Here is a 13,637-nt window from a genome sequence, read left to right as displayed (position 1 = left end):
AGTCTCCAAAGGATTAGTTCGTCCACTTCTTTTTCCGACATCCACATATCGCAGTATCCCAATATCCTTTAAGGCCGGAATACCAACATTCTATTTTTTGTTGTTAGGTCTTCCGCAATCCGCTTTATTGGTCCACTGAACCACGTGGTGTAATGAAATTTGCTGGATGAGCAGTTTTCATCTGAAATGTTCCGTAGTACGATGAATACGACTCAAAAATTCACGTCCATAATAAATTGTTATTATTCCTTAAAACGTTTTGGATCAGATAACCGGATTTACCGATAAGCGAATGAACTTGTTGAATATCAGGTGTATTCGTCCACTGAAGTGTGCATGAGTGATTTTTAACGAAATTGACTCTCCCAGTTACAGGTAGTGTATGGGCACTGAGAGTTTCTCTGGTCAAATCACAGATAATGTGTCGGATATCCACATAAAATACAAAATATGTCGAAACGGAGCGATATACACGCATGCCCAATTAGTGCGCAGCTCATTAGGGCGCTCACAGAACCCGAGGTAATTGAAGATGGGGAATGTTTAGACCAAGTCTAATTAGGCCAGGATTGTCGTGATGCAAATCAATTGAGATCTTTGTGCCGATTACACTCGAGAGTGACCAAGGTATACATGCTGTAGAGATCAGCGAATGATATCTGCTTGTAGAACGGTAGTTTCACCGACTACTCTCGACAAACGGCAACAGATGTAAGTCATATCATGGAAGCTATCAAGCTCCTTGATGAATTTCACAGTACGATCGACGTCTATGTTTTCCAACGCATATGTCCTATCAAAAGGCTAAGTCATTGAAAAACTCTGTCCCGGTTTCATTTTTCGCCTAAACGATATCGATTTGTGAACACACCCTGGCTACTTTCCTACACAAATTAGTGATTTTGGAAAGCTGTTGTGGACCACAGTCCCCTAATTACCGTGAACCCCGGTCTGGAGAGCCGCCTGATCGCCTGGTGCGCTTGGCCAAACCAGAAAAAATCAATGAACGTGCGAACCGGCGGATCTATCGATCACTGTCGCGTACAAGCAGTCAAAAGTGATACTAAGAATACAACTCATCTGTCAAGGGCAAGTGAAGAACAACCAATGAAATCTGTCTCAACGAAAATGGCCATTCCATTGGCAGTTATGTAGTCCCGTTACGTTCGGAGCTAGTTCTCCTAAAACCAACCAAAATCTTCTAAAGTAGGGTTCTTTTTCAAAGTACGACACCCCGTGAAAAGCATCGTCTTACACAAAACACTTATCACTGATATGTTGGAATGAGTATTACCCGTTCATTCTATTCCCAGCTAGCTAGTGGCTTAACAAGTCATTACTTGGGAATGAGGATCAATTTGGAGTTGTGATGATGGTGACCAGAGAACGGACAAGTAAATAGCTCAGCTATCGGGGAAACTTTCAGTCAGTTTCTCAATCTGATGCCCAGAACTCGCTTGGTATTTGGCGCCATGCTTGATTGACTGGATGCGTTGAGCGGAAGCTACTTTTGCTTTCTAGTTTTACTTTGGCCACCTAACATTCGAAGGCGTTGTGAACCATCTGGTCTACAAGAACATTCTGATCAGGTGATTTTGGGTAACTTAAAGCGGATTCCTCACCAGATACCTTTAGGACGGTTGTTTGAGGAGGGTCAGTACCCCTGATACCAGATTCTTCCCTATTCGTTGTGTTGACTAAATTGGACATTTCTATTTAACTCCTGTAACCGAGACCACTAATCCAAAGAACGGCCGAAAGGAAGGTGGAAAACGTGTCCAATGCCACCTTTGCCCCAGCTCGAGATGGCTTAAACGATTACCGAAGGCATCATCATCATCATTCTCAGCTGTAGTAACCGCGTACTTGTCGCCAAAGAACGGACAAAAGGAAGGTGGAGAAAGTGTCGAATGCCACCTTCGCCCCAGCTCGAAGGCATCATCATCATCATCACAATTCTCAGCTGTAGTAACCGCGTACTTGTCGTACAGTGGTTGTAGCTGCCATAGTTCCGTTCACCGATGATTCCGGGAGGTGGGTTAGGTAGATGCATAGTGGAGGCGGGAGCTGACAAATTTATGCGTAAGTACAGCACTCTAGGTAGACTGTTATTTGGGGGGATTGAGAAGGAAGCTATGCATTGAAAGCAATGGCTTGGATGCATAAGCGTTATTGGGGGCGCGACAGGGTCGTATCTGGCAATGTACCCAACTATTGATATGGCCCGTCTCGGCGTCTCCATCCAGGAAGACAGCAATGACCAGCGCAGCTGAGTTTGCTGTTAATCGCTTTTACAGTTCACTGCCAAGTCATTGTTTGGCCGCTTCTGGTCTCTTCCACTCTTGTGTGGTTGTGCGAAAAGAGCTCTTTGAGTAAGTCGGTCGAACGCTTCTGGCCTCTTCCACTCTTTGTGTGGTTGTACGAAAAGAGCTCTTTGAGTAAGTCGGTCGACTGGCATACGCATCACGTGGCCAGGCCAGCAGAACCCGGATACCATTCGACGAACTTCAGCATTACTGATCCGGTGTTCCCACCAGATTCGGGCAATGCTCCGAAGACATCGATGGTCAAACATTGAAAGTCATTTGATGTCCTCGGCGCACAGAGGCCAGGATTCTGATCCATATAGACAAAAGTTGTCTTAGGTGATAGCAATATGGAGCGCACCGCAGCAAGGGTCGAGTTTACAATGCTGCGGTGCGCTCCATATTACTATCACCTAAGACAACTTTTGTCTTAAGGCACAGGTTTGACGCTGTTCAGGTGTCCGGCCATACAAAGTGCAGAAACCATGTTGAATCATGGCTTAGTGTACTTCTGAGCAAAGGTTCATGGCCTACAGCGTCAGTTCCATAATACGGATCAATGTTGCAGTCCGTAGTTGCTACGTAGAAGCCTCATCCTAAAGAGCGCCTCTGCCTTGATACAGTGGAAACGCTGGTTTTATTGTTGACATTTAGCTCCACATTTCCTCAACGGATATTCGCTACACTGATCCTGTGTGAAGCATATGCCTACCTACAAAACTCGGGTATGCTACTCTTGAAAGGCAGGCCGTCTCCCCAACTTCCCTACTTTGGTAGCTTCTCGCTCGGGTGCATTCGATGTAATTCGCCATAACTAACGTGGTCGAGTAGCTTAGCTGCTTTACAGCTCCAAGACAACCCGACTCAGTCTTCTTGTCATCTCTCAGTGGTCCTGTTCCGAATTCGGGCCTTGTTGAAATGCACACGAACGTCCAGCCGAATCGGGCTATCAAGCCCTCATCTTCAGTCAGTGAGGGTTGCATAAGTAACTACGACGAGCATGATCATTTGTCATTGATTCACTTAGTATCAGTCGTCGCGTTTCCTGAGCGTATATTTCTATGTAGCCCTCAAATCACTTGTCAACTGGAAAACGAGTGTCAGCTCATTTGTTACAACGGTTAACCCTCACTAGTTCAGGATGTATCGATAGGGGAAAGTTGGTATATATGAAATAAACTCCAAAGGGAATGGCAGAGTTCTATGATATCTAGCAGTGCATGAGATATGTCATGCAATATCTTTGCAATGTCGTTTCTAATGCATCACTTTTCCTCGTTTCGGTGACAAGGAGAATAGAACAAAAATAGTGAATAGACAGCAAGAAAGATGCAATATACATGCCATCTACAAGACTACTCGTCAAACGGATAGTAGTACAATCTGAGGAAAAAGACCAACAAAACGAACCGTGCAATATAACGCTTAGATAAACACAGGATTAAAATAGAAAACTTTGCACAACGTTTGCACCACAGGTATACAGGCCTCCGCTCGTGATAATAACCAAACTGATGATAGATGAAGGCAATTTACTGTCGCTGCAAGTCAGCACGGCTCAATTATTTGCAACAAATGTTGAATCATAGTTTTCAGATTTTTTTACGCTTTTTTAATCAACATAATAATGACCAGTGAACTCACTCAAAGGGTCCTCTACATCGGCCGAAGCCCTACTTTCTTGTGAAGAATATTTCACCCGGGATTCCGTGGCTCTCGACAAACTGACGGTTTCAGTGTTTGCTCCGCCATCGGAGGCCCTAACCGGAACCTGGTGGTCCTCTTCTTTATTACTCACTATTGTCGGCCTCGTAGCAGGGTTCTGTTCATTCGGCGTCGAGGCTACAGGCAATATTCTACCATTACTCTGAAGTTCCTCTTCGGCTTCACCGTCTGTTTCAACGTGTTGTCCGGAATTAACACTATTCATTGGGTTACGTTATTGAGCGGTTTCTGAGGGTGAGGATAGATAAAGACAAAAACTAGCAGGAAAAGACATGACAAAGAGGTGACAGGTGGCAACACAGCTAACTGTGCATAGAGACATACCGGTGCAGTTTTGGGGAGGGGGGGAACGCTCAAACAGATGCAATTTCACAAAACAGTTGGCCATTCATCATGCAAAGCTACATTGCTTGTGGTGGGCCGGTTGTTCATCAAACCCATGCAAAGGACATTTCAATGTGCGACTAAACGCATACCATAGTGCTGGTTGCCAAGGTTACCGAGGATATGGACAGAAAAAATCCTTTAGCTGCTTCGGGCTATTTTTCGGAGGCTGACTTTTGCGGCGAACACACCTGTGAAGGCTTGCCTACCAACCACAAAAGTCATTTACCTAACCAAAACGTTTCTCGTTTCTCATTTGCAGGAAATCGGCAGGAGCATTTGAAAAGTGGTTTTTCACTTTAATGCATACACAAAATAAAGTAGGGAGAAATATGTTGGTCTTTGTGATCGATTTTTCCCGACTGTGAAATCTCAATAAAACGGTTTTACGCAGGTAACACGTGATCGTTTGTTTGATGTGTTCCGAGTTCTTGGAATGCGCTTGGGCTCTGTTCATTCGCTTTGGCAAATTTTCACTCTGGGTTCAAACGCACAAACTGTCACGGGACACATTTTATTTCGCATCAAAGTAGATCCGTAAAATGTTAAATCTGCGAGAATGTCACAGTGAACAATCTTTACTTGGTTCTGCGAAAATCGTTCTAGTTCCACGAGCTCTTAACAAACAAAAGCATTCAGAAATTGCGAATGTGACCTCCGTTTTGACAGAAGAACCACCGTGACTCTTTACACTGCAGATCTGGGGGCATTAGAGCTATTGCCTTTCAGGGTTCTTTTATTTTCCAACCATATGGAACCATTCTCATCAGCAACTTTGTCGAACTGAGTAACACTTCTACTCTGTTGGTAGGTGCTTCCGGCAACCAGGTAACCAGGAGGACGAAAACATGCACTTGCGTTTTGACAAACCTAGTTAGATTCAGCGAATATACACTCATTTGCAAACTGATTTGGTTTTTCGAAAGACTCACCTCAGTTGAATCTCTCGTTTGTGATGTTCTCAGGTTCAAGTAGAACATAAGGTTGATAGAAACTCGAGGACTGCGCCTACTTGATGAGCCCCAAAAAGGGTGAAACCGGTCGTGGGCTGTCGACGGATTTTCAGCAACCTTATGAGTAGTACATTACCAGGTAGGTGCATCTTATGAAAGAGTTGCAGTTAGCTATCTCAAAAATAAATGTGGGCCTCCCGATAAAATAAGCGTATTCGTAAATCACATGGATGTTAACGTGAAATTCATCCTGGTCCTCTGTCCATTCCAACAATAAAGGGTCCAAGGGTGGCGTTTCTTGCTGTTGGGGAAATTCCACAGAAAATGAAAAAACGGGGTGATGGTTCTCCAGTTCCTACGGCACATGTTGAAAGCAAGTTTTTTTCAACTTCTTGGTGTGTCAAATCCATGTCATGTATGCCTCACTAGTTAGCCCCAAAATACCATTTGTTCACATGGAATTTGTTATAAGCATCTTCGTTTTACTCATGAGTAGTAGAACTAGCGCTTATGTGGGAAGGGTGTTCCAGTAAGGAGTGCGAACAAACAGAACAAACAGAGTAGAATCTTCTTAAGGAAGGTCTTGTTTCCAAGGCTAAAACGATCCTGAACAGAATGCCTATATATCTTTGTAATGTACTACTCATAAGGTTGCTGAAAATCCGTCGACAGCCCACGACCGGTTTCACCCTTTTTGGGGCTCATCAAGTAGGCGCAGTCCTCGAGTTTCTATCAACCTTATGTTCTACTTGAACCTGAGAACATCACAAACGAGAGATTCAACTGAGGTGAGTCTTTCGAAAAACCAAATCAGTTTGCAAATGAGTGTATATTCGCTGAATCTAACTAGGTTTGTCAGCCTAAACCTGTAGACAGCAACTAGGCGAACGAATCTAAGCATCATTGTGGAGTCCACTCTTGCTAATTGTACCCAGCACACAATGGCAGTCAAACCTAAGCGGCAGTATTCCTGCCAATGAAATCGGTTTCACCTGGGGTTCCATGATGGCTACAATTAATTGCGAGAAGAATCACTTGGAAATCAATCAGAAAACTGACAAACATCCAGCTGGAAGTGGCTGTCCTCATTCCTTGTCACCGGTTTGCAGTCCGTCTCTCGCACACCTGTGGGCAATGAAAGTTTTGGGGTTTATAACCAGTGGTTGCAAGTGTGTCGAATGCGCCTCAACCACGCTAACCTGGTCGTTCTCATTCATCGCTACGTACTGGCTTACGCAACGAAGCCCACCGTATTGCGAAAGCACTGACGGTCAGTAGCCGAAAGCAGCCTTTTACACACAAGCCTTCGGTCTAATTTGTATTGAATCCACAAAGTCCCAAATTTCCAAACGTTACCGACGTTTCTGTGTTGACTTCTTCCATAATAAAGCTTCACAGAAAAGTAAACAGAACAACAGGCTTAAGCTGACCTCCTCGGAAGTTTAGAGGGATACGGGGGAGGCTGAAAACAAGCGTAAAACAATACAACAGTCTACGATGTCAAAATTCACCGGTTCCCCTTTGGATGTGATTTCTATCCCTCTAATATGCATTCCAGAAGATATCAATTAAACATCGAACAAAATGGCGTCGCAGAATCTCACTAGTTGAAGAACAAGGTTTTATCAATGTGTTATAAACGCCTAAAGGGTTGAAAATATAGGAATATTGTGGGCGGGAGTTAGTTAGAAATAGCGAAGGCATTGCTGTTTATGTGACCATGTTGAGAAGGTCTGGATGGGGACCCCGAGATAGTCCATACCAATGACTAGAGATATTGTCAGACACAACCCAGTCGCGCCTCCAATGGCGCTAATGCATCCAAGCTATTGCCTCCAATGCATAGCTCTTTTCCCAATCCCCCCACTTGACAGTCACTCACTAATTTCTCAGGTCCCGCCTCCAATGCGCAGCTACCTACCCCAGCTCCCCGAATCATCGGTGAACGAAACTGTGGCAGCTACACCACTGTACGACAAGCACGCGGTTATTGCAACTGGCAATGATGATGATGATGATGATGATGGTGATGTGGAAGAAAACCGCAATTGCTATTCGACTTTGTGTGGTGGTGTTTCGCAGGTACAAAATCCTGGTTGATGTTTTAGGACTTTTATTTGTAAGGCGTATAGCACCATGGTTGGAACATTCTTTTCTTGTAGCGTTTGCCAATGATTTGTGATGGGTTGCTTTGTCTCAAATGTGTCCTTGTCTCCGGGGTTAGCTCGCAGATTCAAGTCACGACACACTATAAGACTTCGTTACTGACTATGATTAGCGCCGATGAAGGCTTTTCTGGCTCAGCCGTCTAATAGTGCTTCCAGGCAGAAAGAATGAGGAAGGATCTAAGTCAAGGACGATGCTTGAAGAACATAGAAGCAGAAAGCCCTGATCAGCTAGACTGTCTAGCGTTCTCAGCGCCGGCTTGCATTACGAATATAAAATACAGTAGTATCCTTGATCAGCTTATTGACAGCCAATGTCCTCCTCAAATATTCTGGGTGTAACATAACGCTCTGAGCTGAGGCATAACAGACTGTCTTGCCAAGTTAACTTACGACTGGTAAGCGATCTTTCTTCATGAATAGCCCACGGTACTACAATGGCCGAACTGAATCTGCCCTGACCTTGAGTGTTGTGATATTCTCGTCCTTCGAATACGATCGAAAAAAAAGCAAGATAGTTGATTTATTAAACTGCTATCCGGGTGAAAAATGGTTTCCAAGATTTTCCTTCATCCTTTATCATGAGAACTGGCCGTGTACACGGGGAATGGACCTGGGTTGCTATTTTCCGATGGTCACGCTACTGATGATTGAGAGTAAGCAACTCTAGATTGATGAAACCGATTCATTCTGTCCTAAAAATTTGGTTTCAAGATAGTAGGTCCCCAATGATGACAAGTGTCATATAAAAACAAATCGAACATCTTTAGGATTGAGCTTGTTGAAAGCAGGTGTAAGAAAGAGGCTTCACTGACTCGAAATAAGGTTTGCTGGATGACCTGTTTCCAAGACTTTACTTTCCACACACAACATAAAGTTTGACTTTGCAGGTGGGTCACACAGGTCTTGCCGCGAGTAATCCCTTGGGTACGACCTTCACATGAATACTTATGCAGATGATCGAAAAGTGAACAACAAAAGTAGTGTTTTGATTGCGCTGAGCTGAGGTCATATTCGCTACCACTATTACTTATTTCTCCGACTGTTGAGGGGCCGCATCAGTTGGAGAGTGCTCTTACCTTTTCAGCTGGTGTGCCAAGCACTTCAAGTAAGTTGTTTGTACCCATCACTAGGTGAGTTGTTATGAAAAAGCGCCAAACTGGACTCTACACTTTATCCGCCTCTCTTATAACCCCCGTTTTCAGGGAAAAATTCGGAGAACAGATAAGCAGCTGACAGAACATGCGGTTGGACCCATTCCTAAACGCGCGATCCAAATTCTACTAATGTAAAAGCCAACTGATTAGCGGTAAACAAGTGACCTTGGCTACTGGGCTTTCTTTAGAAACACGCAGTGAATTTTTACCCTGATTTGCAACTGGAATTACACAAAACCAACTACAAAGCTCGAGCGACCAACCAAGCAGTATTGATTAAATCCACATAATTTATTGAACGAAAATTGTCTACATCAGTGACCCAAATTTAGCCTATCACCGCATGTGCCTCATGTTCGAGTGACAGCAACGTCAGTGAAGCTAATTGCGAAAGTCCACTCCTATCTGAAAGAGCGTCCCATTCTCTTGAAACTCACTTCAACCCTGACTACCGATCGTGGCTCCTTGGTTCTGTCCAAGCGCGACATTTCAAAGGTTGACAACAAGGCATGGGATGTATCAAGGCAAAAATTCATACTTCACAAGGGACAGGTTCGCTGCAAGCTCATTTCAGTTTAGTTTTTCAATCCACAAACTGTGCTTCTAGATGCCACAGCTTCGTTTATCAAGGCTAGGGAGAATGAAGGAATGAGAGCCGCGCGTTAGAGACGACGGTTCAATCGACTGTCTGAAGGCGATAGCTTTGATACAATACCGCTGCGTCGGTTACACAACTGCGTACGTATGAGTTGCGTATGTCAAGCGATCTTACAGAGATAGAAAACATAGTGCCTTCTAACTCGGGTTACCACAATATTCTATAAACAGTACACGTGATTTCAATTCCTGTGGCGCCATCTTGCCACGGTAGACAGGCTCACATATTGAAAAATGCAGCCAACTACGCACCCCTAATCACTGAAACTTTCATGGAATAATGGATACCGTAATCTGCCGCAAACTCCGAAGATGGTCATCGTGTGGATGGACTTTTAAGTGCCATCAGTCTTCTAGGCTAGGCTCGATGTGTAACGGGGTGGCGTGTATCTAAATCGTTTTTTTTCCACATTGAATGCAAACCTGTAAACTTTGCATCGTTGCACGCTGAGTTGCATTCCGTCAACAGTGGCAGCACTACGGATTGGTAGTTTGTGTGCACCGCCTTCTAATCGATCATAGAAATCCAGGATGCATACCAACGTAAATGCGCTGGTTAACCGGAAACTACGTTGTGTGAAGGTGGTGGCTGTGACGTTTTTGACCTTAACACCGCGGTGTAGAGTGAAATTCACCAGAGGGAACAACAGGATTGGCCGTGCTTTGGGACAACGTGAAATATACCTTTGATCTAATAGTGTGCTTGGGTAAACTCAATCTCTGTAAGACTGCGCAACACACTGTGGATCCCGAAAAGAACCTAGGTGAAAAAGTTCAAAGTGTTGGAATTTTGCAGCGATGAAATAATGCCTGATGGACCTCCTTGTTCTAAAGGTCTTCATCATGTCCTATTGGAGCTTCATGCATTCCATCTGTACTTGACTTCAGGGTCATTTTCAAATTCTCGCCTTGAGCGCACTCATTCAGAAAAACGAAGCACTTGGTGGATGTGCGCATAACTAAAATTCTACAGATATAAGCTATGTAACCGCAAGTTCGAATGAAACTTTCATGAAGCTGAACAGAATCAGGCAATTGGTTCTAATGTTTGGATGTTGCGTTACCTCAGTGTCTTCTGGAAATACTGGAGGCTGCATTTGGTGGCTTGGATTACAACCAGCAGCCTAGTTTACCCAGTCATCATCATCATCATCATCATCATCATCATCATCGACAGCATGACATCAGTGTTCAGATGCTTCACTGCCGTACAACCATGACTGATTTGAAAGCCTTAATGTAAATAAAAGAATAAAGGTGGACGGGAAGGGACTTAGTGCTAGCTTACCACAATCATTCCGAGGTGCCTACACCTCCAGACATGCACTCAGGCAACCTGGATAGAAACTGACAACAAGAACGTTACTGACATCGGTTGGCAGCCATATCTTGTAATGTCTCCAACCATGCACAGTGAGGATCACGCGGTCCCCAACCTGGAAGGCGAGTGGCACCCAAGCGTTTCCTGATCTTCTTCATACTCCTCTACCAAGTCAAGCGTTTACCACCTCTCTGTTTACGCCACCCTTGACCAAACTTTCGCACAGACTTGAACGAGACACAAGCATAAGTTCGCTGCCACCGTCGGTTTAGTGCATCGTCACATTTCACGGAAGGGAAAAAAAGATTGATTTTTTCCATCAGCACTAAACTGGCGTATACAACAAGTAAAATATTTGCCGTTCAGTGCCATTCGTAATCTCTTGCAGAGCGTCTGAAATCGCGTAGGCCTGCTGCCACCGGTAAGACTTAGTTTCAGGGTCATTCGAACGGCCCCAAAAGCATTTTCTCAATTTCAATGACACCTTGCAATCGGTTGCGCATCTACCAGTTTGTCATGGGTCTTTCTTTAGAGCATCACTGAGAGATTATGCTTAATCAGGGCCATTGTTTGTTTGGAATTTCGGGTGATTTAGATGCTGAAAGTCATACAGCACGGACGAGAAACTTTGTATGCGGAAGCGCTCAGGAGCTAAAGATAAATAACGGCTGGCATGACCAGTTCAAAAGAGGTGAGGCATACCACACGAGGGGTTCCCGTACTTTCAACTGCTCTTAGTGTTCACCAATAGATGGTTCTAGACATTCACCGTGGAACCTCAAACTTCTGCTCGCGAAGTACGGCATCTCCAGCATTCGAGCACGTTATCCAACCAGGTATTGTCAGTGGATAACCATTCAAACAAGGAATAAAAGCAGCTTTAACGTTCTCGGATGAATAAACGCTACGGTTACGCCATAATGGAAGTTGTAGCTGCTCCCTTTAAATCCCCCCTCCCGCTTTTGACCACACGGACTCAAGATGAAAATGACATCCACTACAAGGCGATACGACAGCAACGGGACTGGTTCAAAGACAAGTCAAAACGATGTCCTTTTAGAAATTTCTACCGAAATTTGGTGATAACCATCACTTCTGTACCCGGTATTGGCGTTCAAATACGGTTGTGATGAAAGTGAACCTGCCAAACTATCCAGATTGTGCCTCACCTACAAATGGTTAAGAACCGTTCTCCTTTAGTAGGGAAAACGTTTACGGAAACAAGTATTCATTTACATATTTGGGTAGAAAATTCAGCTGGAGCTCCCACTGAGTTGCCAATCCTTTTCGATACCTGATGAACCTCAGAAAGGATGGAACTGATCGTTGGCTGTCAGAGTTTTCTGCAGTCGAGATCCAGAACCTTTTGTCAGAGCATTTATGCCTCCCTCTGAGAACCGGAATTGAAAAGAACTATTGCGTTTTTATATCTGTTCTGCAATCGGTTTTATTTCGAGGCTCTACATGAAAACGCATTGGGCTTTGTCACTTGAGCCAGAGGTCGGACTATGGCTAAACAGCTTTTGGCGCCTACACTAAATGATGTACTTATTTTCGTTCAGCGACGATAAGAATGGAACGGTTGGGAGATAGTGTTGACTAGTTCTGGAAATGCGTCTTAAAAATCAATTAATCCGGTTTAGCATAGTGAGCTTCATCTGGAAATGAAATCTTTTGGAAGATGGTTGGCTAGAGAACAGAAGACAAACAAACTAAGCAACTATGGGTTCAAATGAACAAAAGTCGTTGCATGGGAGAGGAAGTCAGGTCTTAGGGCTAACTGAACTCCACTAGACAGATGACATGTCAGCCAGCAGGCCAATGGAAATGCTCACCCAAAAACACCAATGATTGGTCAAGGTCAAGTGGGGTGAGTAAACAGTGCACGAGCGACAGTCACACAATTCTAGGCTCAAAGCACTCCCACTTACAACACACTGATGATGTCATTCGGACTGGTGACAATGTCTGCAGCCGAATTGCCCAACTCAGTGAATAAACAAACGATGGGAAAAGAACTGAGTCTGAAAACTGGATTAAATGAATCTCATGAAATGGTTAAAAAGTAACTGGCAATAGAAGAAAACGCCTAGGTTTATGGAACAACGAAACAAAATCTCAACAGATCGGTCTGTATCTCGATTGCTTTTTAACGTCAACCGCAGAACTGACAAACAGCAGGACAGGAGTCTGATCGGCCTCGTTCTCATTTGGGGTTAGAAATTTAATAATTACCTATGAGGTTCTAAGCCATATGAACCGTTCAGCTGTAGCACCGTTTCGATCCTTAGCTGCCATGCCACCCGAAGGCTGCACGAGGGCTGGGATACTCCCAGGCTACTCAAGCCTAGACAGGGCAAGTCGAGAGGTAGAGGCCGGGTTCGAACCACGGATCTTCCGGTCAGTAAATCCGCGCTCTAACCAGTTGGACCATCACGCCCCCTGAGCCATATGGAACATCGGAACAAACACGATCGGGCTTTGAAACAGGGACTGCGATGGATCTAAGATTCCAGTGGATAGTCTGAATCAAACGCTGCGGTTGGTGGAAACCATTTAACCGGGCCTACTAAATAGCCCTCAATAACTGATGACAACCCATGAATTTGAGTCTGGATATTGTACTAAGAAAGGGTTTGAATGTGCTGCAGAAACAATTTTAAAGAACTGCAATACCGGAACTACGAACCGTAAAAATTCATGGCCTAAAGCGTGCCCCTCTTTGAGAGGAGCTAAGGAAGAAACAGCTAACATCATACGGAATTTCTTTATTTGGTGAAATATGCTTTGTTACGCCTTACATCTTATAAAAACAAGCAAACCACGCAGCCACGTTCCCCATAGATTACTACAATCTCTGGCAGTTGCGAGCCGCGATTGAAGGGCAGATTTCACCAGATTGCATAACAAACCACCAACTCAGTAGATAAAGACGATTCTGTAATGAAGGATAGCTCCCTCACTCCCCG

General features: G+C 44.3%; 1 protein-coding gene across 1 annotated transcript in view; it reads right to left on the bottom strand.

The window, feature by feature from the left end:
* T265_06931 (hypothetical protein) overlaps window positions 1-13,637 on the bottom strand; it is a gene marked incomplete at both ends in the record, with an annotated part of 68,527 nt that overhangs the window by 42,847 nt on the left and 12,043 nt on the right. The window contains one exon of the mRNA XM_009172334.1: window positions 3,951-4,259. Coding sequence (XP_009170598.1) covers window positions 3,951-4,236 — 286 coding nt within the window. The remainder of the gene's footprint in view (window positions 1-3,950; window positions 4,260-13,637) is intronic.

The sequence above is a fragment of the Opisthorchis viverrini genome, assembly GCF_000715545.1.
Source record: "Opisthorchis viverrini unplaced genomic scaffold opera_v5_152, whole genome shotgun sequence".
Lineage (NCBI taxonomy): Eukaryota > Metazoa > Platyhelminthes > Trematoda > Opisthorchiida > Opisthorchiidae > Opisthorchis > Opisthorchis viverrini.
The sequence above is the reverse complement of the archived record's forward strand: the minus strand, read 5'-3'. Positions and strand labels throughout refer to the sequence as shown.